Source organism: Lepidochelys kempii, chromosome 1 (genome assembly GCF_965140265.1).
Source record: "Lepidochelys kempii isolate rLepKem1 chromosome 1, rLepKem1.hap2, whole genome shotgun sequence".
NCBI classification, from domain to species: Eukaryota; Metazoa; Chordata; order Testudines; family Cheloniidae; genus Lepidochelys; species Lepidochelys kempii.
The window spans coordinates 211474890-211502000 of record NC_133256.1 but is presented as its reverse complement, the minus strand read 5'-3'; the positions used below and the strand labels follow the sequence as shown (position 1 = coordinate 211502000).

Genomic DNA, 27111 nt, shown 5'->3' with positions numbered 1-27111 from the left:
AGTAACTTGGCATGACATGGTTATAGCACTGATTGTATAGGAACTGTTATTCCATAAGATATGAATATCTTTGGGAATTTGAGGTGTTCAGAACTAACTATTCAGTTGGCTAATGGAACTAAAATTGCCACAGAAACTTTCTGCTGAATGTAAAATAAACTAAAGAGACTTGCAGAAGATTTCACTGTCAGTACCAGAGCTTGTTACAGAGGAAGATACTCAAAGACTAACTTGAGAATGACTGTTACAAACTTGTGGAACTTGGATGACTGCTAATAAGTCAAATGGATGGACTGTATGATATATTTTTTAAATAGAAATGTTGGGATGACATTACATTTATGAGGAGGGAGAGTAGCACTCATAAGGCAATATCAGGCTTATATTCTCCTGTGCCCTATCCCTTTAAGGACTGAAAGTCTGCTCAGGGGGGTCAAAGGGGATACTCTGGTTGCAGAGTTCAGAGTAGCAGCCGTGTTAGTGCTTTAGCTCATGAAAGCTTATGCTAAAATAAATTTGTTAGTCTCTAAGGTGCCACAAGTACTCCTTTTCTTTCTGGTTGCAGAGACATAGATAGGTGTGCTGAGCAGTAATGGGGCTTGTGCAAGGTGTATTTGTTTGGTTTTTTTATACTAAAGTTTATAAAACTTCAGTTTTAACTATCCCTGGTCTAGGAGTGAAACAATGGCATAATAATTCTCGTTAGGCTTCAGAGTTATCACCCAAATGAAAAGAATGGATAAGTAGGCTCATCACAGAGCTATTACGATAGGCTGGCTACAGACTCAGGCAGACATTACTCCATTGGTTTCATTCAGGTCATGTTAGGGCAAGTGGTCTACATAAAGGCTAGAGATTTAACATTTTTTAGAAAATGAAAGCTGAACTTCTAGAGCACAATTCTGTAGCAAGGTCTGCATTGCATAGCAGTTGCATAGACAGGAATTCCCAGAGCACATGGGGCCCTGTTGACAGAGAGAGGGACAGAAAGGGAGCAGACCATACCAGATCCAGAGAGGCCACAGAACTCATAGTGTGTCAGAGAAGAAGAGTCTGGTGGCAGTCAAGGCCTGCAGATGGAGCCCTACCAAAGTAAATGAGATTGTGGCTGCTGAGTCTGAAGACGTAGCCAGTGGCCTGTGGGTTGTTGACATCAGCCCCCTTCTCAAGCATCGCCTTCACAAGTTTGAAGTTCTTATTCACCACAGCGATATGGAGAGCAGTCTCCCCTGCAACACACAATCACACCCCTTTTGTAATGCCAACATTGCACCACAGGGAGCAGAGGCACTTCAGAGATCAACTGTGTAACCAAGGCCACTTTATTAGTAAATAACTGAAAAATCCAATGGGCAAAGTCTGGGGTGTTCAAAGGACCTTAAGGAAGTCACCTGCCCAGCTCCCATGGAATTCCAGTTGCATGTGAGTGGTTAATGTCCCTGGAAAATTGCAGCCCAAACTCTTATCTCTGTTACACTGGCTATCCCAGTGACTTCAGTGGATTAACCCCAGCAGAATTTTGCCCAGTGTTTTCACTAATACCGCCTTTATTGTGTCTTAGCCCTAAGGTAGGACTTGCAACTGTGAAATTAATTGCTGTTAAATGACTTACACTTGCAACTTCTCTCTCACCACTTTTCAGTGAAGTGGTTTAGTGCCTCATTAATTCCACTTATGCTCCTGCTCATATTTTACACTTCTGTAACACTTTCCAGCTGAGGATCTCAGAGCACTTCACAAATGTTTATCAATTAAACCTCACATTAACCCGTGTGCAAGAGCCTGGAATATCTAGCCTGAAACTAAATGCAGAGAAATTAAGTGACTTGGTCAGTAACAGGATGGTGGCTAGAATTCAGGTCTCCTGACTTCCCATCCCCTACTCGAGCCACTAGACCATATTCTTTCCTCCCTTGCAGCTGGTTCTGGGGTAGAAGGAGGCAACTCTTTAACAATGCACAGTGACAATACAGTCGGTAGACCCTAAAGAAAAAATCCATATCCAAGTGAAAATGCAGAGGGAATTAATGGAGGTAGAATGTAATTTACAAACCCTGAAATTAATAACCCTACCCTGGAGGGCCTAGATTTTATGTCTCATCTGGAAGATGGCCGCTCCAGCAGCACTGCATCCTCCTGACAACATGTGAGGCATTTGGGACAGTACTGACTCAGAGAGGTGACCAACCTCTAGGGAATCAATCACACCACTCCCTAGAGCATATCTCCCTCTAGCACCACACTGGGACACTAGGTTCAGGAATAACTTAGATGGAAAAGCATCACCTACTGAATCAATACTACTTCTTCCAGCACTTAGATCTTTCCTTGGAGGTTTTCCACTCAAAAGTTGACTGTGCTTAGCTAGGAGTCCAGATATAATTATTGGATCTCAGATTTTGGGGTGGTAGTTGGGAATAGGATATCCTCCAAGGATAAAATGACCCTCTAAATGCACCCTCTTTTAAAGGAATATGTATAGGTTTCATTTCCTGGAGATCTGTTGGGAACACAACAGCACCCATGGGTAGTTGAAAATGAAGGTAAGTGGCAGTAAAACATGATTCCCTGAAACAGACCATTTTATAAAGGGCACCTTGGGATCTGGACACAAAGCTAACAGAATCTCAGCGACTATGCCATATCTCCCAGCCATTCCGGCAGTCTCAGCCCATGTCTATTCATCTTGGCATTCTTACCTGCATAGAATTCTGATGTCATTGCTTCATTGACAAGTTCTGGAGCTGCATCCATCAGCATCTGTGCAGCCTCCACACTATCATACAAGGCAGCCACATGAAGAGCTGTCTCCCCCAAGGCACCTGGAGAGAGAGAGTCATGTATATGTGTCATAAGTTCCTTTGCCAGCCTGGTGAGATGAATCTTAGAGAGTAATACACTCAATCCTGAGGACTCCCTACCCTCACGCAAAGAGTGTTTTCACTCCGACCTGCCAAGATCACCCTTTTCTACTGCTTGAGAAGCTTTGCCATCCTCCAGACTCTCAGTCCCAAGGTGTCCTCTCCTTGCAGCTATCCTAGTCATGGACACCATATGGAGTACCCTACCTCTTTGATGAATATCACAAGTATGGCAGGTGAGCAGTTTCTGGATGGTTTGGACATCATTTTCCTTGGCAGCCTGGAGCAAGGAGGACTCCCAGATCCTGCAACAAGAAAAATCACCAGATTAGAACCTTATAACAAATAAGATGCTCATCGTAAACACTTTCTTCCATATCAGCAAAGCATTCAAAAAACGGGGATGCAATATTTTATTATCAAGATGATAGCTTAGAAATGTCTAAGAAAGCTAGACAGGCACATGCATGAGTAATCCACTTTCTATAAGGTCAATTTCTGCATAACCCAGGGAACTATAGTCCTTTTTTAAAAAGCCTTTGTAGTCCTAGTAAAAATGTCACATAGGGAACAGAATTTCTGGCTCCATTGGTAATTTATGATTCCAAGTTATTTCTACAATATTTATAAATCTTGAGTAGAAATTGCAAATAGTAAGAAATTGCAAAGTAACAAGTCAAATTCCCACTAATTTCCCACTGCCAACCCACAGCATTGTCATATCTGAACATGAGTGTAACATTTCAATACATTCTTTGAATGATTGTAAAATGCTGTATTTCCATTTCAGATTCACCAGCAGATTTTGTGATTCTAGACCAGTATACATTGGATCAGTGATTCTTGTCAAAGAAGAGAGTTAGCTAACGTTCTCATCTTTTTGTCATTGGTGTAAGATCTTGGGTAAGTGACTGGTTTCTTGGGACTAGGAGCAACCTGAATGTGGTGTGATTTCTTGTGTGACTATTTTTCACATAGTCCAGCTTGCCTGGGTGGCAAGATAGACTGGGGAGTATAAGGGGACAGTCTGTGACTCCATGGAAAGACTGGGATAGTGGTCCAGGATTTCATATTTGTTACTGGCTTGGTGAGATATAATTATAGCAACACCATCAGTTTAGGGTGTCTGCCTTGTTTTCTGACATCTGCCCTGCTCCTAGTTGTGAGCCAATCAGACAGCATGACATTGAATTTTCTCCAACCCCTTATAAGCTGCCACCAGAGCTTCAAATTAATATAATTTTCAAAGAAAAAATGGATGTGTGCCCATAAGCTACAAGGTCATGTGGCACATTGTGACACTTTTGAGGTTACCCATTGGTATAGGTGAATTGCTGCTGCCTGCTTATGGGTCAAGGGAGACTTGTTTGGGCCCACCGAGGGAAATTCACCCAAAACGACTGGCTGCTGGCAACATGAGTGCCCTACCCTGGACTCTGATCGCCCCACTCTTTCCCTCTGCAGGCTAGCAATTTGCACTCCCCAGCCTTTAGGCTTCCTGAGTGAGTCCTTGAGGCAGAGCAGAGAGAACCTGTTGCTAAATTTCTGGAGGTAGTTAGCCCCCAGAGTTCTGCTTTGGCCCCGGGGCATGTATCCTGCTAACCTGTCTGTACACCTCACTTCATTACACTCAAGCACTCAGTCCCTTCACCTCTGGATACCCTCAGTGCACATAGATTCACTGCCCCCTTGGAAGCAGTGCCCACCAGCTCACTAGTTTGACCTCAGTTACAACACTCTCCTTAGCACACAGCACTTACTAGTGTCTATAGTAAAATCAAAGAGAAGTTAAAGTTTATTTAACAAAGCTTAAGGTAAAGATTCAAATAGAAGCAAGTATAAGGATTAGAAATATATAGCTACAGATAAAAGAAAAATGTGAAACATAATCTACAGCCTATATTTACTAACAAGTTCCTCTCCTGTCTAACGTGGTATTTCTCTCCCAACGGTCAGTCCATATAGCACTTCAAGTATCAGGTCTAAAGTGCTGGGATACATTTTTCATGAGACGCTGACAGAGTATTGCCTCCCTAATGGATACTACCTTGGGCCCTTCTTTCTCCTATTAGACAGTTCCAGACCTTTTGTCTCTTTTCATAATCAAGGCATTTTGTTACCTTCAGTTTGCCCTAATACTAACCCCCAGTGAAGACCTTTGTCTTGGGCTTCTTGTGCTCTGTAAAGGCCCAGCCTGCATCTTGTCAGAGTGTAAACACTTGGCTGGGCTGGGTCGATAGATTGTCAGCTGTTCCCACTCTTGAGTGAGTTAGCCATGAGAACCACCTTGCCCCAGATGACCAGTTTCACCTCCAGCAGCTTTGGAGCACAATGTTCTACATGTTACATAACTCTTAAAATTTTTCCATCCATCCATCCCGCAATAACTATGATGACCAGTGAGTTCTTAACTTTCAGCAGAGACCACACATGGGCATAGGCAGCCACAGAAAAAAATTAGTGGCTGTTTAACCAGCTCTCACCAACGCCTCCCACCAAAGCCTCCTGCCCCGCTGATCAGCGCCTCCCACTCCCTCCCAGCGTCTCCCGCCTGCTGCGATCAGCTGGAGTGGGGACGAGCATGCTGGGAGGAGGGGGCGGGAAGATGTGGGACAGGGTTGGGGCTTGGGGTGGAGCGGGGAGGTTGAGCACCCCCCAGGCCTGAAGGAAGCCAGCACCTATGCACACGGCCCTCTTCAGTGAAATATCAGGCTGATCACAGGCAAAACATGCCTGTCTGGGCATGTCTAGGCAAATCCTTGGGTACAGACTTGTAACTGTGTACCCCCATCCATTGCCAAGGTGGGGCACTTGGGTCACATACATAACATAGCACAGGGACTCACCCAGCCCGTTTAGTCTGCCAAAGTCAGTCAGCAGTTTACAGTAAAATAATGTGATAGCCCAAGCAAATATACGGATTAGATGCACTCCCATGTTTCTGAAAAAGATGATGTAAATGTAAAGCACCTCTAGCAGCACATAATGCAGCATGGTGTACTAAGACATGCCCAGGCCTAGAATAGTGGGGCAAGAGTGAGGTCACCGGCAGAGCTGCAGTGCAGAGCAAGACTGAAACAACAGAGGGTGCTGCAATTCAGGACAGAGGTGCTTCGACAGGTGTGGGGAGGGTTGTCATAGATATAAAGGGAAGGGTAAACACCTTTAAAATCCCTCCTGGCCACAGGAAAAACCCTCTCACCTGTAAAGGGTTACGAAGCTAGGATAACCTCGCCGGCACCTGACCAAAATGACCAATGAGGAGACAAGATACTTTCAAAAGCTGGGGGGAGGGAGAAACAAAGCCTCTCTCTGTGTCTGTGTGATGCTTTTGCCGGGGACAGAAAAGGAATGGAGTCTTAGAACTTAGTAAGTAATCTAGCTAGATATGCGTTAGATTCTGATTCCTTTAAATGGCTGAGAAAATAAGCTGTGCTGAATGGAATGTAGATTCCTGTTTTTGTGTCTTTTTGTAACTTAAGGGTTTGCCTAGAGGGATTCTCTATGCTCAAATAAATTGGTTAGTCTCTAAGGTGCCGCAAGTACTCCTTTTCTCTGTGTTTTGAATCTGATTGCCCTGTAAGGTATTTACCATCCTGATTTTACAGAGGTGATTCTTTTACTTTTTCTTCTGTTAAAATTCTTCTTTTAAGAGTCTGATTGTTTTTTCATTGCTCTTAAGATCCAAGGGTTTGGGTCTGTGTTCATCTATGGAAATTAGTGAGGATTTTTATCAAGCCTTCCCCAGGAAAGGGGGTGTAAGGGTTGGGAGGATTTTGGGGAGAAAGATGTTTCCAAACGGGCTCTTTCCCAATTATATACTTGTTAGATGTTTGGTGGTGGCAGCGATAAAGTCCAAGGGCAAAAGGTAAAATAGTTCGTACCTTGGGGAAGTTTTAACCGAAGCTGGTAAAAGTAAGCTTAGGAGGTTTTCATGCAGGTCCCCACATCTGTACCCTAGAGTTCAGAGTGGGGGAGGAACCTTGACAGGGGTCATGGGACGAAGGGGGTGGGGGGCAGGAAAGGGGGCTGCATCTCTCTCTGGACCTGCCTCAGTAGAGCTGTGTGGAGAAACCCGAGCCTGGAGCAGCAGGGGAATGCAGGTCAGAATTCAGGTGCACTGGAGGAAGGGGGAAGGTTGCTCCGTATGTGCCTGCTCTATATACCACTCTAGCTAGTGCCATCAGGCACTCAGTTCTGTGAGTAACACAATCTCTTCCATAGTAAAAAAGACAGATAAGATAGTGAGGCTGTAACACCCACCAAGTTGCCCTGCAGATGCCATAAACACCCAGAGCCATGTCTGTTTTCCTGCACAAACCCGGACCCTGTTGCTCAGTACAGGTGGAAATGAAGCCTTTCCACACATACATGTGGATCCTGTTCCATCTGCCACCCTTTTTGGGGCAGGGTCCATCATATTTTCCGCCCTTCACTATGAGAAATGAATGGATCCTGTGGGTTACACACAGCTGATCCTAACAAACAAGTCCAGCTCAGTGCTCCAGCGAAAGGTGCCCAAAACCCTATCCAGAATGCCTGCCAATATTCAACCGGAACATTTCCCCTTTGTTCAATGCCACCCCATTAGTCCTAGTCACTATCTTAAATAATTCCACAACCTCTTGGGCATTTACATCTCAGATATTTGCAGGTATTGTGCACTCCAGGTCCCTCTTCTTTTCTGCATGGCCAAGCGTGCCAAGTACATAGTTTGTACACCCCATTTGAAAGGTGAAATTTCTGTTTTTCCAGGCAAGATTTGGGGGCCTGGAGGCTTCCACCACTTCCCTTGGGGAGACTAATAGAGCCCTTGTTAAGAAATATTTTATTATTAATATTAAGAAATATTTCCTGGTATCCAGACTTAATTTTCTCTCTTTTCTTATTTTCCTGTTCTCTATTTATACCTCTGCAGGCCTCCCTAAAAAATTCCTTTTGTTTCTTGGCTTGTATACCTATTAAATACCTGTACAAAATTCTCATGCACCCTCATAGCCATTATGCTTCCTGTAGCAACATATGTATGTTACAATAACAATGTATGTATCTAAATCAGCCTGCTAGCAGAATATCTGGAATGATCCAACTTCTTCTAAACAAGTGCCGAGAAATCATGGAGCTTCTCCAGAACAGACTTTCTCGACCCCACTAGTTGAGATACCTTCACTCTTGGCCCTAAGGGCCTCTCAGACATACAATGAGGTCTAGGGCTTTGAACTTTGAGGTTCCTACAGGAACTATGGACCATCGTAAACCTCACCATCTTACATTGTAAGTGCAAGACAAGTTTCTTTGACCTGCCTTCTCCACCAACAACAATATCAACGTGTGTGTGTGTGTGTGTATATATATATATATATATACAATAAAAATTGAATTCAAAAACAAGACACTCCACTGCATACACTTCCCTCCAGCGGAGTGGATGAGAAAACAAATACATGACAATGTTAGTCATGTTTCTTAATGCACTACTGGACGGAACTCAGATACTATGATGATAAGCGCTGTAGAAGGAGCTATACGAAATAAAACAATGACAACTGAAGAATTGCCAGCATAGAAATCTGCTGCTTCGTAGAGAGGGGCTTAATAATGAATCAGAGCCAAATTACACTCAACTGGCTCAATAGGGGACTCATTCATGATAACAGAGGCCTTGACTAGTTATCCAGTTCAAGAAGCAACAAATGTTCAGATTTCTTTCTGAGCACATGGGGAGATCTGCAAAGATCAGCTCCCAGCCAACATGCTCAGCATGCCTCTGAATGAGTGGTTCAAGGGAAGAAGACATCTCCCAGCCAAAGCACACCAGTGCTGCTTCTATTGACTCAGCTCAGAGAGGAGACATTTCCCAGCTGAGACATGCCCCAACATAGATTCATAAATATTTAGGTCAGAAGGGACCATTATGATCATCTAGTCTGACCTCCTGCACAACGCAGGCCACAGAATTTCACCCACCACTCCTACAAAAAAACCTCACACCTATATCTGTGCTACTGAAATCCTCAAATCATAGTTTAAAGACTTCAAGGAGCAGAGAATCCTCCAGCAAGTGACCCGTGCCCCATGCTACAGAGGAAGGCAAAAAACATCCAGGGCCTCTTCCAATCTGCCCTGGAGGAAAATTCCTTCCCGACCCCAAATACGGCGATCAGCTAAACCCTGAGCATATGGGCCAGATTCATCAGCCAGATACTGCAGAAAATTCTTTCCTGGGTAACTCGGATCTTACCCCATCTACTAGCCCATCACAGGCCATTGGCCCTATTTACCATAAATATTTAATTACCAAAACCATGTTATCCCATCATACCATCTCCTCCATAAACTTATCGAGTTTAATCTTAAAGCCAGATAGATCTTTTGCCCCCACTGCTTCCCTTGGAAGGCTATTCCAAAAGTTCACTCCTCTGATGGTTAAAAACCTTCGTCTAATTTCTAGTCTAAATTTCCTAGTGGCCAGTTTATATCCATTTGTTCTTGTGTCCACATTGGTACTGAGCTTAAATAATTCCTCTCCCTCTCTGGTATTTATCCCTCTGATATATTTATAGAAAGCAATCATATGGTTGTCTTGATTAACAGCCCACCAGAGATGCATCTGTTGTCAGTATGAAAGTTGGAGGTGATTGAGTGAAGGGAACCACTGTTCAGACATTCTGCAGATCTTTCCAGTATTTGAGAGAATTTTTGACTGTCAAGGACATCAACAGCAGTTTGCTCCATCTGTCCGTATTTGGTGCATAAACCGTATTGAGACATGCTCGAAGGCAATGCATGTTGAGTCTTGTATGACTTATTACAAAGGTGCTTGCAGCCATATGTCCCAGTAGCTGAAGGCAATTTCTGGCTGAGGTCTGGGGGCTGGCCTGGATTGTGTAGATTAAGTTAGTTAAGGTGTTGAACCTGCGTAAGGGGAGGAAGACATTGGCCTTTACTGCATCTAAATAGGCACCTATGAATTCTAGATGTACTGGCAGTAGTCAATTCATTTAGTTGCAGTCCCAGCCACATGAATACAGCCATAGTTTTTTTGCATGGCTGACAGGGCGTCAAAGGATAGTGACTTGAGTAGACAGTCATCTAGATATGGAAATATAATTCCTAGTTTGCAAGATGAGCTGCTACCACAAAAGGATCTTCAAGAACACTCTGGGTGCAGATGATAGGCCAGATGGAAGTACCTTGTATTGAAAATGGTGAATCTTAGAAAACTCCTGTGGAATGGTTGGATCACGATAGGAAAATAAGCATTTTGTAGGTCAAGGGCTGAGAACAAGCCTTCGTGGTCCAGTGATGGAATTACTGGGGCTAACAACCAACTTGAATCCTTGTGTCTTTACGTATCTGTTGAGTGATCTCAGATTCAGAATGGGTCTCCATTTGCTGTTCTTTTTCAATATCAGGAAGTATTTGGAATAGAAACCCTTCCCTCTGTGTTGATTGGGAACTGCTTCTATAGCACCCAGCTTTAGGAGATGCTTGATCTCCTGATGTAACAGGTGTTCGGGAGAAGGGTCACTGAGAAGAGGTATGGGGAGGGAAAGAAAAGTGGATTGAATAAGCATTGGAGAGGATTTCTAGTGCCCACTTGTCTGTTATACGTTTCCAGTTTTGTCAGAAAAGAACAAGGTGGTTTCTGAAAGGATGTAGATGATCCAAGTTTTGCAGCAAGCAGTTGTGGGAGCGGGTAGCTCAGGGCCTCGACCAATGCATCAAAATTGGTGTTTTGGTGTTGAGGGTTGTGAAGTTGAGGTTTGGGGCTCTGTCAGTCTTCATTTTTGTATTAGTTGCCTTTTCCACTGGGATTCATAGTGTCTCTGGGATGGTTCCTAATGACTTGGTTCAAAGGGGAGGTGCCTTTTAGTTCCCTGCCTGTAGCAATGAGGCAATACTGACCTTACAGCAATGGCATCACAATGCATGGTGCCAGGTTAAAGGTTGTTGACAAAGTCTGTGCTACACTGACAAAGCAAATGGGATATTCCCTCCAAAGTCACTGATCATAGAATCATAGAATCATAGAATATCAGGGTTCGAAGGGACCCCAGAAGGTCATCTAGTCCAACCCCCTGCTCAAAGCAGGACCAATTCCCAGTTAAATCATCCCAGCCAGGGCTTTGTCAAGCCTGACCTTAAAAACCTCTAAGGAAGGAGATTCTACCACCTCCCTAGGTAACGCATTCCAATGTTTCACCACCCTCTTAGTGAAAAAGTTTTTCCTAATATCCAATCTAAACCTCCTCCACTGCAACTTGAGACCATTACTCCTCGTTCTGTCATCTGCTACCATTGAGAACAGTCTAGAGCCATCCTCTTTGGAACCCCCTTTCAGGTAGTTGAAAGCAGCTATCAAATCCCCCCTCATTCTTCTCTTCTGCAGGCTAAACAATCCCAGCTCCCTCAGCCTCTCCTCATAACTCATGTGTTCCAGTCCCCTAATCATTTTTGTTGCCCTTTGCTGGACTCTCTCCAATTTATCCACATCCTTCTTGAAGTGTGGGGCCCAAAACTGGACACAGTACTCCAGATGAGGCCTCACCAATGTCGAATAGAGGGGAACGATCACGTCCCTCGATCTGCTCGCTATGCCCCTACTTATACATCCCAAAATGCCATTGGCCTTCTTGGCAACAAGGGCACACTGCTGACTCATATCCAGCTTCTCGTCCACTGTCACCCCTAGGTCCTTTTCTGCAGAACTGCTGCCTAGCCATTCGGTCCCTAGTCTGTAGCTGTGCATTGGGTTCTTCCATCCTAAGTGCAGGACCCTGCACTTATCCTTATTGAACCTCATCAGATTTCTTTTGGCCCAATCCTCCAATTTGTCTAGGTCCTTCTGTATCCTATCCCTCTCCTCCAGCATATCTACCACTCCTCCCAGTTTAGTATCATCCGCAAATTTGCTGAGAGTGCAATCCACACCATCCTCCAGATCATTTATGAAGATATTGAACAAAACCGGCCCCAGGACCGACCCTTGGGGCACTCCACTTGATACCGGCTGCCAACTAGACATGGAGCCATTGATCACTACCCGTTGAGCCCGACAATCTAGCCAGCTTTCTACCCACCTTATAGTGCATTCATCCAGCCCATACTTCCTTAACTTGCTGACAAGAATACTGTGGGAGACCGTGTCAAAAGCTTTGCTAAAGTCAAGAAACAATACATCCACTGCTTTCCCTTCATCCACAGAACCAGTAATCTCATCATAAAAGGCGATTAGATTAGTCAGGTATGACCTTCCCTTGGTGAATCCATGCTGGCTGTTCCTGATCACTTTCCTCTCATGCAAGTGCTTCAGGATTGATTCTTTGAGGACCTGCTCCATGATTTTTCCAGGGACTGAAGTGAGGCTGACTGGCCTGTAGTTCTCAGGATCCTCCTTCTTCCCTTTTTTAAAGATTGGCACTACATTAGCCTTTTTCCAGTCATCCGGGACTTCCCCCGTTCGCCACGAGTTTTCAAAGATAATGGCCAATGGCTCTGCAATCACAGCCGCCAATTCCTTCAGCACTCTCGGATGCAACTCGTCCGGCCCCATGGACTTGTGCACGTCCAGCTTTTCTAAATAGTCCCTAACCACCTCTATCTCCACAGAGGGCTGGCCATCTCTTCCCCATTTTGTGATGCCCAGCGCAGCAGTCTGGGAGCTGACCTTGTTAGTGAAAACAGAGGCAAAAAAAGCATTGAGTACATTAGCTTTTTCCACATCCTCTGTCACTAGGTTGCCTCCCTCATTCAGTAAGGGGCCCACACTTTCCTTGGCTTTCTTCTTGTTGCCAACATACCTGAAGAAACCCTTCTTGTTACTCTTGACATCTCTGGCTAGCTGCAGCTCCAGGTGCGATTTGGCCCTCCTGATATCATTCCTACATGCCCGAGCAATATTTTTATACTCTTCCCTGGTCATATGTCCAACCTTCCACTTCTTGTAAGCTTCTTTTTTATGTTTAAGATCCGCTAGGATTTCACCATTAAGCCAAGCTGGTCGCCTGCCATATTTACTATTCTTTCGACTCATCGGGATGGTTTGTCCCTGTAACCTCAACAGGGATTCCTTGAAATACAGCCAGCTCTCCTGGACTCCTTTCCCCTTCAAGTTAGTCCCCCAGGGGATCCTGGCCATCCGTTCCCTGAGGGAGTCGAAGTCTGCTTTCCTGAAGTCCAGGGTCCGTATCCTGCTGCTTACCTTTCTTCCCTGCGTCAGGATCCTGAACTCAACCAACTCATGGTCACTGCCTCCCAGATTCCCATCCACTTTTGCTTCCCCCACTAATTCTACCCGGTTTGTGAGTAGCAGGTCAAGAATCTGATCTTGCTTTCTGGCTGGCATTTTAGTGTCTCTAACTGGAAAGCACAGAGACAGCTGCAGAAATTAAATGAACGAAAATTCTATTACTACCTAAATTTATCCAAATCTCTACATAAAGGTTCAGGGTTCAAGTTTGGAGGTGAAGTTTATTTGAGGGGCAGTGCTGGGTAAATTTGATCTGGGCCAGGAAAAATGTTCAGATTTTTTTTAACACAGGCAAAATCTGCAACGACTAGTGCTCCAAGCTGAGACACACTTAGCATGGCTCGGCACTGGGACAGATGTTCCTCAAATGTGGAACTCAGTGCACCTCCACAGAATCATAGAATGTTAGGGTTGGAAGAGACCTCAGGAGGTCATCTAGTCCAACCCCCTGCTCAAAGCAGGACCAACACCAACTAAATCATCCCAGCCAGGGCTTTGTCAAACTGGGCCTTAAAAACCTCTAAGGGTGGAGATTCCACCACCTCCCTAGGTAACCCATTCCAGTTCCTCACCACCCTCATATTGAAATAGTGTTTCCTATTATCCAACCTAGACCTCCTACACTGCAACTTGAGACAATTGCTTCTTGTTCTGTCAACTGCCACCACTGAGAACAACCTAGCTCCATCCTCTTTGGAACCCCCCTTCAGGTAGTTGAAGGCTGCTATTAAACCCCCCTCACTCTTCTCTTCTGCAGACTAAATAACTCCAGTTCCCTCAGCCTCTCCTTGTAACTCATATGCCCCAGCACCCTAATCATTTTCTGCTGAACTCTCTCCAATTTGTCTGCATATCTTCTGTAGTCGGGGGACCAAAACTGGACACAATACTCCAGGTATGGCCTCACCAGTGCTGGATAGAGAGGAATAATAACTTCCCTCGATCTGCTGGCAATGCTCCTACTAATACAGCCCAATATGTCATTGGCCTTCTTGGCAACAAGGGCACATTGCTGACTCATATCCAGCTTCTCATCCACTGTAGTCCCCAGGTCCTTTTCGGCACAACTGCTGCTTAGCCAGTTGGTCTCCAGCCTGTAGCAGTGCATAGGATTCTTCCTTCCTAAGTTCAGGAATCTGCACTTGTCCTTGTTGAACCTCATCAGATTTCTTTTGTTCCAATCCTCCAATTTGTCTAGGTCAGTCTGGACCCTATCCCTACCCTCCAGCATATCTACCTCTCTCCCCAGCTTAGTGCCATCTGTGAACTTGCTGAGGGTGCAATTCATCCCATCATCCAGATCATTAATAAAGATGTTGAACAAAAATTCCACTTGATACCGGCTGCCAACTAGACATTGAGCTATTGATCACTACTCATTGAGCTCAACAATCTAGCCAGCTTTCTACCCACCTTATAGTCCATTTATCCAATCCATACTTTTTTAACTTGCTAGCAAGAATACTGTGGGAGACTATATCAAAAGCTTTGTTAAAGTCAAGATATATCACATCCACCACTTTCCCCATATCCACAGAGCAAGTTATCTCATCATAAAAGACAATCAGGTTGGTCAGGCATGACTTCCCTTGGTGAATCCATGTTGGTGAATCCTGATCACCTTCCTCTCCTCCAAAAAGAAAAGGAGTATTTGTGGCACCTTAGAGACTAACCAATTTATTTGAGCATAAGCTTTCGTGAGCTACAGCTCACTTCATCGGATGCATAAAGTGGAAAATACAGTGAGGAGATTTATATACACACAGACCATGAACAAATGGGTGTTTATCATACATACTGTAAGGAGAGTGATCACTTAAGATGAGCTATTACCAGCAGGAGAGTGGGGTGGGGGGGAGACAAAACCTTTTGAAGTGATAATCGAGGTGGGCCATTTCCAGCACATTTCCAGGAGTTAACAAGAACGTCTGAGGAACTGTGGAGGGGAGGGGAGGGTGGATGGGGGTGGGGGGGTGGGGGGGAGGTTGACGTTCTTGTTAACTCCTGGAAATGTGCTGGAAATGGCCCACCTTGATTATCACTTCAAAAGGTTTTGTCTCCCTCCACCCCACTCTCCTGCTGGTAATACTCATCTTAAGTGATTACTCTCCTTACAATATGTATGATAAACACCCACGTTTTCATGGTCTGTGTGTATATAAATCTCCTCACTGTATTTTCCACTGTATGCAGCTGATGAAGTGAGCTGTAGCTCACGAAAGCTTATGCTCAAATAAATTGGTTAGTCTCTAAGGTGCCACAAGTACTCCTTTTCTTTTTGCGAATACAGACTAACACAGCTGCTACTCTGATTCCTCTCCTCCAAGTGCTTCAAAATGAATTTCTTGAGGACCTGCTCCATGATTTTGCCAGGGACTGAAGTGAGACTGTAGTTCCCTGAGTTCTCTTTCTTCCCTTTTTAAAATATGGGCACTATGCTCCCACTTGCTGCTTCATTCTGTGATTTCAGCTCAACAGCTTGGGATCAATAGAGGCACACAGATGCAGAAAGGAAATAAAAAAATCCATTCTACTGCAGTGATTGTAATGGCCACAGAGTGGCAGCAAAGGTCTGAATGGTGTGAGAAAAGGCTGAAAAACTACAGGGCTCAACTGGGAACCGTCTGATGTGAGGTTTTTCTGATCTGAAAGTCTTGCTCAGTTCAGAAGTATAAAGAGGAATATTCTGACTGCCAGCCAGTACACTACTCACCTGGGGAATGGATCTGAAGTCAAGCTTTAATGATGGCCAAGCAGGAAAGATCCCAGCTTGACCCTGAGGGCAGAGCCCAGGTCAAGTTTGCAAGGGCTACCAATTAGAAAACACTATATTTTTACTTGTAAGTGCTCCAGATTTGATCTGGAATCACTGAGAGTAATAAATTGAACTTCAAAATGTTACTTTTACAGTCAATTTGCAATGTATGGGCCCTAGTCTTTTCTCACTTACGTTGGCATAAATCAGGAGTAGCTTCATTGGTTTCAGTAAAAAGAAAAAGGAGTACTTGTGGCACCTTAGAGACTAACCAATTTATTTGAGCACCTCTCTAAAGTGCCACAAGTACTCCTTTTCTTTTTGCGAATACAGACTAACACGGCTGCTACTCTGAAACCTGCCATTGGTTTCAGTGGAGTTACTTAAGAATCACTCTGGTGTAGCTGAAATCAGAACTGGGCTTAGTACCTGCCCTTTGGATTAGACTGCTGTATGACAACAGACAGTTGTTTGAAAAAGTGTCCATAAAAGGGCTGAAAGAGTCACACCAGACATATCCCAGCAAGGAGTCTTTCATCCTTTCCTTTGGGGAGACTATTCCACATGCTAATAGACCTCACTTAAGGGGTGCCACAAGTACTCCTTTTCTTTTCACTTAAGGGAAATGTTTCCCTGTTATGCAGCCTGGATTTCCCTTTGCTCAGTTTGATCTTGTTTAGTTCCTCCCCCTTCTTTATGGTGTTTATACACATCGGATCCTTGTAGATGCCTATCATTCCCCCTGGAGCCAATGTTTAGTCAAACAATACATAGTCAGGTTTCCAATCTCTCTTCACAAATCAGTCCCTCCAGACTATTAATCATTTTCATTGACCTTCTCAAAAATTTATCCTATTTTTCATCATCTTTGTAATAAAAACAGCAACAACCCCTTCCTCCCCTTCCTGGAGCCAGGAGTGACAGATTCCAGGCAGACGGCATTTCAAAGGGCAGGTAGTTTCCCCCAGGCAAGTCTGTGGTTTTGGTGACACACACCTACTCTTTAAATCTGATCTGTGGTTTATTTACACAGCACACATGGAGGAAGTTAGAAGCACTCCACACTAAGCTGGTTACACGAACAGGAGGCCAACAGCTCAAAAGCTATTCCCCTGCTGCAGTCCTGGCAGCGCTGCAACATGGCACCCCTGCTGGAAGAGGATTCAGAGACTGCTTTTCATCCTGAGAGGACCCACAGCCTTGATATAAGAAAAGGAGTACTTGTGGCACCTTAGAGACTAACCAATTTATTTGAGCATGAGCTTTCGTGAGCTACAGCTCACTTCATCGGATGCATACCGTGGAAACTGCAGCAGACTTTATATACACACAGAGAATATGAAACAATACCTCCTCATTGTTTCATATTCTCTGTGTGTATATAAAGTCTGCTGCAGTTTCCACGGTATGCATCCGATGAAGTGAGCTGTAGCTCACGAAAGCTCATGCTCAAATAAATTGGTTAGTCTCTAAGGTGCCACAAGTACTCCTTTTCTTTTTGCGAATACAGACTAACACGGCTGTTACTCTGAAACCAGACACCATATGACTGCAGAGACAGCTACCTACTGTGATCTCACTAGTGCTGCACTCTTCATGTGGGTTGCTAAGACCTTTGGGGACACACCCCACTGCTCTTAGAGCTGCAGCAAGCTGAGCTGCTCTATAATTCTTTCCCAGTGAACTGTGAGAGCATGTGTCTGTCCTTCTGGGCACATGAGAGGAATTGTGGGAAGGCACTGGAGAACTATCAGAACTCAGGTGGTTTAAGCCTGTATCTTCACACTGCAAAGTGGGGAGGTTACCAGCCAAGTAAAAGCCTCACTCAGATTTTAGCCTATAGCTCCAGGCCTTCCCAGCTAGTCCAAAGCTGCACCATACTCGGCTGAGAGGGTTCTTATGTGTGGGCGGGAGAGGAGTTAGGGGCAACACCCAAATAATATCCTGGACTAACTCTGCAGTGAACACCCAGGGTATGTCTACACAGCAACTAGACACCAGTGGCTGGCCCCTTCCAGCCAATTCGGGCTCATGAGGCTCCGGCTAAGAGGTTGTTTCATTGCCATGTAGACTTCCATGCTCGGGCTGGAGCCTGGGCCCTAGGACTCTGCAAGGTGAGAGAGTCCCAGAGCTCAGGCTGCAGCATGAGCCTGGAAGTCTACACAGAAATGAAACAGCTACATAGCCTAAGTCAGCTGGCATGGGCCAGCTGCAGATGTCTAGGTAGACATACCTACAGACTACAGAGTGCTCTCTCATGGGACTTTGCTTTTGTCTATTCTTGTCATTTTCTTCCTTGATCTAATCTAGCTCTAAAGCGAAAGTGGACATTTTGCTCTTTGTGTATGGAAAACAAACTGCTAACTACCCCCAAACAAGGAAACACAAGCCAGCACAGTCTGACCACATACTCAGCCACTTAATGGGATGAAGGAAGGTGAGATCATCATTGGGGTTATGCTTTTCATCTCTGGAGACCTAGGTGCTAATTTTGTGAAGGTTGAATCTTACAAGCTTGCAACTGGAGGGGAACACAAGAGCTTCTGTGTGTGAAAAACCAACACTCTCTCACCGTATCCCCACAAAGCTCTCGTAAAATATAGCCAACACTTTTAGCTATCAGTCCTTGATGAAATACAGTGTTACCAACTCTCGTGATAGTTGGTACTGTTATTAAAGCTCCTGGATTCATGTGACTAGGTCAGAATCTCAGCTTTCATTTAAAAAATGTAATTTCTAGCTCTTATGGTTGTGAAGAAAAAGTTGAAAATGTGAAACCTTAAGGCCAGAACACTAGGAGGCAAAGCTAAAAATCCTGAATATTAAAAGGCTTATGATTTTTAAGCTAATTGCATGTTTTTTGGAGTCCCAATTCATGCTTAGAGATCTGTAGGAACCAGAATTTCTGTTTTGTGGAAAATTTTGCTATTTCCAATTGTTCCAAATTGTTTCATTTTGGGTCACTCAGATTGTTTAGGTTCAAACAAATCAAAATGTGTTGATTAACATGTTATTTCAATTTTTAAAATGTAAAATGTAAAATAAATGTTGAAATGAATGCATTTCCAAAAACAGAAAGTTTGCATTTCAAGGAAACGGCATTTTCCAGTGGAAAAATTTCAACCAGGTCTGCTCAAGATTTTTGAATGCTTGGGATTGCAAAACTGAAAATATTACAAACACATTTTTTCCTCTCCCTGGCTTTACAATCCTAAGAATCAGGACATGCCTAGACAGGCAGTGATCTAAGAAACCATGGAAGAAAAGTTACCAAACATCTTAGAAGTTTAAAGAAGGGTAAACCTGCATTCAAGCCTAGAAATCTGCAAGGGATTAAGAGAGGGTGAAAGGATGAGTATTTAGCTTTATTGAACCAGTTTACCAGTCCCTGGGTCTCACCCTGCCTTTAGGGCATGAGTGATATCCTCCTTCAGTACATCCTTAGGTCGCTGGTTCGATTCCAGTTCGAAGGAGAGGACTTTGGCGGTAGAGGGAGGGATAGCTCAGTGGTTTGAGCATTGGCCTGCTAAACCCAGGGTTGTAACTTCAATCCTTGAGGGGGCCATTTAGGGATCTGGGGCAAAAATTGGGGATTGGCCCTGCTTTGAGCTGGGGGTTGGACTAGATGACCTGAGGTCCCTTCCAACCCTGATATTCTATGATTCTAATTGTCAGAGCCAAGGGAAACAGATATGACAAGGCAAACTTAATCAGTAGGTTCAGTCCACATGAAACAGAGAGATGAGAAAATTGTTTCAGATTCCAGTGCCTAAGAAAAGATCTTCATGTTGAGTTGACCTTATACACTCAATGTTCCTCTAATGCAGTGGTTCTCAACCCACGGCCTGTGTGTCTGCTTGTGGCCCAATCAACACACAGCTGTGGCCTATGTGACATACTCAGGGCCATACAGGTAGTATATATATAGTTGGATGCAGTCCACATAACACATAGAGAGCTGCATATGCAGTTACTGCTCTAATGTCTTCCCCAGCCACTATCTAAACATCAGCAGGTACCCCTCAAAGCATGTTCTCCCCACACATAATAAAAACAACAATAAAAGTACTGATTTTTCGAACTGGTTACCACTTTACACTGACTGGCAGTTTCTTGAACAGGTAGCACCCACTACAATGAATCCATGCTGCTCTGCAGGCAACAGAGACAAAGATATCACACCCTCTCACATACCGCTGAACTAACACTCCAGGTCTTTAGTTCCAAAGGCACAGGCCTTTACCTAAAAGAGAGCTTCATTAGCTCAGACTAATTAGGAGGTTACTTACCTTCTCTGAGAGCCTATCACCAGAAGGCAGTATCACACACTGACACCTACACATACAAAGCCTGTACAAAGGGAGGAGGTTTCAAATGGCTAATGCGCAGGACACTTCGAGGGCATTGGTCAAGCAGCTTGGAGGAACCATTTACTTAATCTGACATCTATTTGATTTATTTACAGTATTAATGCAATTTTTAAGGCTAAGATTTTGTCATGGATATTTTTAGTAAAAGTCAGGGACGGGTCATGGGCAATAAAGAAAAATTCATGGAAGCTGTGAACCGTCTGTGACTTTTGTTAAAACTATCGGTGATAAAATGGGGATCTGCAAGTCCCCACACTGCCTGTGGCGGGGCAGCTGCTTGGCAGCTAGGTGCTCCGGGGGCCCCCGCCACGGGTTGGGTGTCGGAGCTCCAGGATCCCCTGTCCCCCATAGCGGTTGGGAGCTGCGAGATTCCCCACCACCTGCAGCTCCAGGGGCCCCAACCACCTGCTGTAGTTGGGAGCTTGGAGGTACCCCTGACACCCATAGCAGTCGGGAGCAGCTGCAGGGTTTCCCTGCCTCCCACAGCTCCGGGGGCCCCCACCATCCGTCGCTGCTAGGAGCTTGGGGATTCCCCACCGCCTGCGGCAGCTGGAAACTATGGGGTACCACCACCACCTGTGGCAGCTTGGAGCTCTGGGGGCCACCAGAGGCGGTGGGGGTGCCTAGAAGATCCCTGCCCCCATGGTTAGTGGGGGACCCTGAAGCTCACGACTGCTGCACGCTGAAATCCCAGGGGTCACTGGAAGTCACGGATTCTGTGACTTCTGCGACCTCCATGACTAAATTGTAGCCTTAGTCATTGTACAAGCCAGTGATAAGACCTCATCTGGACTACTGTGTGCAGTTCTGGTCCCCCATGTTCAGGAAAGATTAATTCAAACTGGAAGAGGTGCAGAGAAGAGCGATCAGGATAATCAAGGGAATAGAGGTTGTATCTCATGAGAGGAGGGGTGGCAGGTTTATAGAAATTTTGGTGGTGCCCAGATCCCGCCCACACCTGCCTAAGGCTCTGGGAGGTAGTTTGGGGGCAGGAGAGGGTGTGTGGGAAGGGGGTGGGGGTGCAGGCTCTGGGACGAAGTTTGGGTGCAGGCTGGTGCAGGGGTGTGTGTGCAGGAGGGGGTGGGGGGGTGCAGGCACTGGGAGGGAGTTTGGGGTGGGAGGGGGTGCAGAGGGAGGGGCTGCAGGGGTGAGGGTTGTGGGGTGGGGCTGGGGATGAGGGGTTTGGGATGTGGCTGGGGATGAGGGGGTTTGGGGTGAGGGCTGTGGGGTGGAGCTGGGGACAACGGGTTCATAATGCAGGAGGGGGCTCAGGGCTGGGGCAGAGGGTTAGGGTGTGGGGGATGAGGGCTCTGGCTGGGGATGAGGGGTTTGGGAGGGGCTCAGGGCTGGAGAAGAGGATCGGGGTGCGGGGGTGAGGGCTCTGGCTGGGGGTGTGGGCTCTGGGGTGGGGCAGGGCTGGGAATGAGTTTGGGGTGCAGGCAGACTGCCCCGGAGCTGGGGCCAGAGAGGACTCCCCTCAGCTCTCTCCCTGCAGGCAGCAGCAAGCTCCAGGGGAGGGGCCCCCTCTCCCACCCCCAGCAGCACACTCACCCCGCACCATTGTCACTGCACATGCTCCTAGGGCCCCTCTCAGGCCCAGGAAGCTCCCTTGCCGCCCCTGTGGTGGGTGCCGGGGGGACGGGGGGCTGCCATCACATGTGCGCCTCCTCCCCTCCTGCTGCCCCTCACTGTAGCCTCACTGGGGGGTGAGGGATGGGGCTGCCCCTTGTCTAGTGTGGGGCAGGAGCGGTGACTGCGGGTGGGAGGGGGGCTTCTGTGCTGGTGGAGGGTCCCGGTGGAAAATGAAAGGGTCTGAGGGGGAAGGGCAGGCTCAGGGTCAGTCTGCCCTGCCACCAGTGGATGTGGGGTGCTAGGACCCTGCGGTGGCAGCTGATGCTGGGAGCCAGCAGAGCACAGGCAGCATGGAGCTGCAGGGGGAGAGGCATGGATGCTCTGGGGCCTCAGGGAGGTGCGCGGGGGCAGCAAGTGGGAGCCAGGGGGCACTCGGGGGAGGTACAGGGGTGCGGCAGGCAGGGCCAGGGGAGAGACCTGGCCCTAAACATTGGTGGAGCTGGGCCCCCGGGCCTTGAATATTGCTGGAGCCTGGGCACCACAGACCCATACAACTCGCTGCCCCTGCATGAGAGGAGACAGGACGAGCTTCGCCAGTTTAGCCGAGGAAAACAAAGGCTGGGAGGGGATCTCATTGTTCTCTATAAATTCATCGGGGTAAACATCAGGAAGGGTAAAGAGTCATTTAAGGGCAATGTTGGCACAGGAACAAATGGGTATAAACTGACCAGGAGTAAATTTGTGCTGGAAATTAGAAGGTTTCTAACTGTCACAGGAGTGACATTCTGGAACAGCCGCCTAAAAGGTGTAGTGGAGTCAAACAACCCAGGTAGTTTTAAGATAGAGCTTGATACATTTATGAATGGGATAACATGACTGGGTTACCAGCAATAGCAGGAGGCTGGAATCTATGATCCAGGAGGTCCCTTCCAGTCCTATGTCCCTAATGTGTAGATACCCACTACGTGGAGGCCTCTGGGTGCCACCTTATTGGGAAGTGGTTGAACGTATGACCTTCAGTCCAGTGAGAGCCATATCAATAATTACAGGAGCAGGAGTATAAGCAAAACAACCTACAACATATAATTAATAAACATTATCACGCCCCAAAGCAGCCAGCCGAACAGGAAACCATCTGGCATTACAGCCTGAGGAATGTTACTAGCACATACCCAGTGAGAAAGGGGAGAGCACGCCAGGGTGCCAGTGTAGGGAAGGGGCAGTATTCCACTGTAATGCTCATAAAGGCAATTCTCTACTGAGTCTGCTGAACCCAGACAGAACCTGTTATTCTTTCTGGCTCTATACCTCCCAGGTTGATTAATGCAGCCTGTATTGCCTAGCATCACCACAGAAGGTCTCCCTATGTCCTGGCCTGAACTAAGGAGTTATGGAAGGGAATATGTGGAACTTCATCATAGTAAACCCAACAGTGCCTCTGGGTCCACTTCTGTTGAATGCTGGATCCTGTGGGTGGATTTGAAACAGAACCCTAGAGGGGAAAGAGTCTGTATCCCATTCCCTAATCTTCTGAGAAACCTAATCCCCCAAACTGGTGGCCATAATGGAACCAGTTCCTTAAAGCTGAAAGGCTCTATATCCCATTCCCCTAAACCATCCACTCCCTCTTTAGCCATCATCCAGCAACAGTGGATATATTGTCCTAGAATTTCATTTTTTACTGAGTTATCCAGTCCTGCCCTACCCCCAATCTGGATCCAGGCTGGAAATGGGGCCTAATGTTGAAAGGATAGGTATCCTATTCACCGTCCCTCTCGAGAGCTCAGTCATCTCTCGTGAACCACTGTCAGTCCCTACTGTAATCCATGAGCATTGTAGTATGTCAGTGCCAGGGAGACACAACACATATCATGCAACCTTATCTTCCTAAGAAAAGCTGTAGCCAACACTCTCACTGTGCCGATGATATAGCATCTATGGTAACAATCAGGTTACAAGCCTTTGTCTTCTCTTTCTCAGAAATTTTGCTACATGTGCTTACATTCATAGAATCATAGAATCATAGAATATCAGGGTTCGAAGGGACCTCAGGAGGTCATCTAGTCCAACCCCCTGCTCAAAGCAGGACCAATCCCCAACTAAATCATCCCAGCCAGGGCTTTGTCAAGCCTGACCTTAAAAATATCTAAGGAAGGAGATTCCACCACCTCCCTAGGTAACACATTCCAGTGCTTCACCACCCTCCTAGTGAAAAAGTTTTTCCTAATATCCAACCTAAACCTCCCCCACTGCAACTTGAGACCACTACTCCTTGTTCTGTCATCAGCTACCACTGAGAACAGTCTAGATCCATCCTCTTTGGAACCCCCTTTCAGGTAGTTGAAAGCAGCTATCAAATCCCCCCTCATTCTTCTCTTCCGCAGACTAAACAATCCCAGTTCCCTCAGCCTCTCCTCATAAGTCATGTGTTCCAGTCCCCTAATCATTTTTGTTGCCCTCCGCTGGACTCTTCCCAATTTTTCCACATCCTTCTTGTAGTGTGGGGCCCAAAACTGGACACAGTACTCCAGATGAGGCCTCACCAATGTCGAACAGAGGGGAACGACCACGTCCCTCGATCTGCTCGCTATGCCCCTACTTATACATCCCAAAATGCCATTGGCCTTCTTGGCAACAAGGGCACACTGTTGACTCATATCCAGCTTCTCTTCCACTGTAACCCCTACGTCCTTTTCTGCAGAACTGCTGCCGAGCCATTCAGTCCCTAGTCTGTAGCGGTGCATAGGATTCTTCCATCCTAAGTGCAGGACTTGTCCTTGTTTAACCTCATCAGATTTCTTTTGGACCAATCCTCTAATTTGTATAGGGCCCTCTGTATCCTATCCCTACCCTCCAGCGTATCTACCTCTCTTCCCAGTTTAGTGTCATCTGCAAACTTACTGAGGGTGCAATCCACACCATCCTCCAGATCGTTTATGAAGAGATTGAACAAAACCAGCCCCAGGACCGACCCTTGGGGCACTCCACTTGATACCGGCTGCCAACTAGACATGGAGCCGTTGTTCACTACCCGTTGAGCCCAACAATCTAGCCAACTTTCTATCCACCTTATAGTCCATTCATCCAGCCCATACTTCTTTAACTTGCTGTTAAGAATACTGTGGGAGACCGTGTCAGAAGTTTGCTAAAGTTAAGGAACAACACGTCCACCGCTTTCCCCTCATCCGCAGAGCCAGTTATTTTGGCATAGAAGGCAATTAGATTAGTCAGGCATGACTTGCCCTTGGTGAATCCATGCTGACTGTTCCTGATCACTTTCCTCTCCTCTAAGTGCTTCAGAATTGATTACTTGAGGACCTGCTCCATGATTTTTCCAAGGACTGAGGTGAGGCTGACTGGCCTGTAATTCCCAGGATCCTCCTTCTTCCCTTTTTTACAGATGGGCACTACATTAGCCTTTTTCCAGTCGTCCGGGACTTCCCCCGATTGCCATGAGTTTTCAAATATAATGGACAATGGCTCTGCAATCACATCCGCCAACTCCTTTAGCACTCTCGGATGCAGCGCATCCAGCCCCATGGACTTGTGCTCATCCAGCTTTTCTAAATAGTCCCGACCCACTTCTTTCTCCACAGAGGGCTGGTCACCTCCTCCCCATGCTGTGCTGCCCAGTGCAGTAGTCTGGGAGCTGACCTTGTTCGTGAAGACAGAGGCAAAAAAAGCATTGAGTACATTAGCTTTTTCCACATCCTCTGTCACTAGGTTGCCTCCCTCATTCCGTAAGGGGCCCACCCTTTCCTTGACTTTCTTCTTGTTGCTAACATACCTGAAAAAACCCTTCTTGTTACTGTTAACATCTCTTGCTAGCTGCAGTTCCAGGTGTGATTTGGTCTTCCTGATTTCACTCCTGCATGCCCGAGCAAAATCTTTATACTCTTCCTTGGCCATTTGTCCAATCTTCCACTTCTTACAAGCTTCTTTTTTGTGTTTAAGATCAGCAGGGATTTCACTGTGAAGCCAAGCTGGTTGCCTGCCATATTTACTATTCTTTCGACACATCGGGATGGTTTGTCCCTGTAACCTCAATAAGGATTCTTTAGAATACAGCCAGCTCTCCTGGACTCCTTTCCCCTCATGTTGTTCTCCCAGGGGACCCTGCCCATCAGTTCCCGGAGGGAGTCCCAGTCTGGTTTCCTGAAGTCCAGGGTTCTCTGGCAGGAGAACTGTGGCACCGAGCTCCAGTGCTCATAACAAATCTGTTCCACCTGCTTCTCTGTTTATCTCAGGTGTAACCCTAGTTCACAGGCAGCATTCTGCCCTGCCCTATATGAGTCATGGTCAGTGAGAGCTGTTCATACTAGGGTTGTGTGAATTCTTCCAGGTTCTGCTTCGACTGGGTTTAAAGTATTTTCAGCAGAACTGATGCACAGCTTCCAATATACAAGGATCTTCAGGTTGGAGTGAACTTGTTTTTCCTACATTCAGATTTCATTGCAAGCCCAGACAAGACTCAGGTTCACATGGATTCAGGCATGTTCATTTGGGTTTGCCAGAACCATAATACCACCATAGATGGTGCTTAACAGGTTCAAAGTGCTCAACAAACTTTAGTTGCTTAGTCCTCGCAAAGTAAATATCATACCCCTTTTACAGATGGGGAAACTGATGAATTTGGGTTTGCCAGAACCATAATTCCACCATAAATGGTGCCATGACACACCCAAGGCCACACAGTGAGTGAGTCAGTGGAAGAGCTGGGATTCGAATTTAGGAATTCTTGAATCCCCACTCTGTGCTTGTTGCACTAAACTGCACTGCTAGGAAACCACCCTAATTGCTCTTTCCTTCAGACCATGTGCCGAATTCCCAGAATTGAGATTAGCAATTGTACTGGAAAATGCATGTAAGCCCTTCTTAGATTACTTTGAAACAGGTCCATGGATTTTCATCAGAACTGGTTCTTCTTATGAGCTCTCTGGTTGGTTCAGCTGTTTGAAAAGCCCTGGGTGAAACAGCTCAGTTTAACATTTTCCCTGGAGCAGTTCCCTCCTTTCATTTTTATATCTGTGAGTGACTCAGAGTCACAACAATGTGATCCCAGCATGATAGCAGCAGATGGGTGGGTGTTTGTTGCTTTGTTCCTTACCATTGGCACCACCCCCACAATACAGCACCTTGTGCCAGGCCCTAGGTTCATTTGTGTCAAGTTTCATACTCGTGCTACCCTGTCACTAAGGTGCTGCTCAGCAAACACACCAGAAAGCAATAGGTTAAAAATGACTCAAGTTTTGGCATAACCCACAATGAGGTGCAGAACAGATATGTTGCATCCAAGGTAAT

General features: G+C 46.1%; 1 protein-coding gene across 3 annotated transcripts in view; it reads right to left on the bottom strand.

Moving 5' to 3' along the window:
• LOC140898625 (transient receptor potential cation channel subfamily V member 6-like) overlaps positions 1-27111 on the bottom strand; it is an 87820-nt gene that overhangs the window by 38371 nt on the left and 22338 nt on the right. For 2 of the 3 annotated variants that reach the window (XM_073312712.1, XM_073312728.1), the window contains exons 2-4: positions 3069-3166; positions 2700-2822; positions 1089-1229 (exon numbers count right to left, since the gene is read on the bottom strand). In XM_073312712.1, coding sequence (XP_073168813.1) covers positions 1089-1229; positions 2700-2822; positions 3069-3166 — 362 coding nt within the window. The remainder of the gene's footprint in view (positions 1-1088; positions 1230-2699; positions 2823-3068; positions 3167-27111) is intronic. The other variant, XM_073312719.1, reaches the window with a different exon arrangement.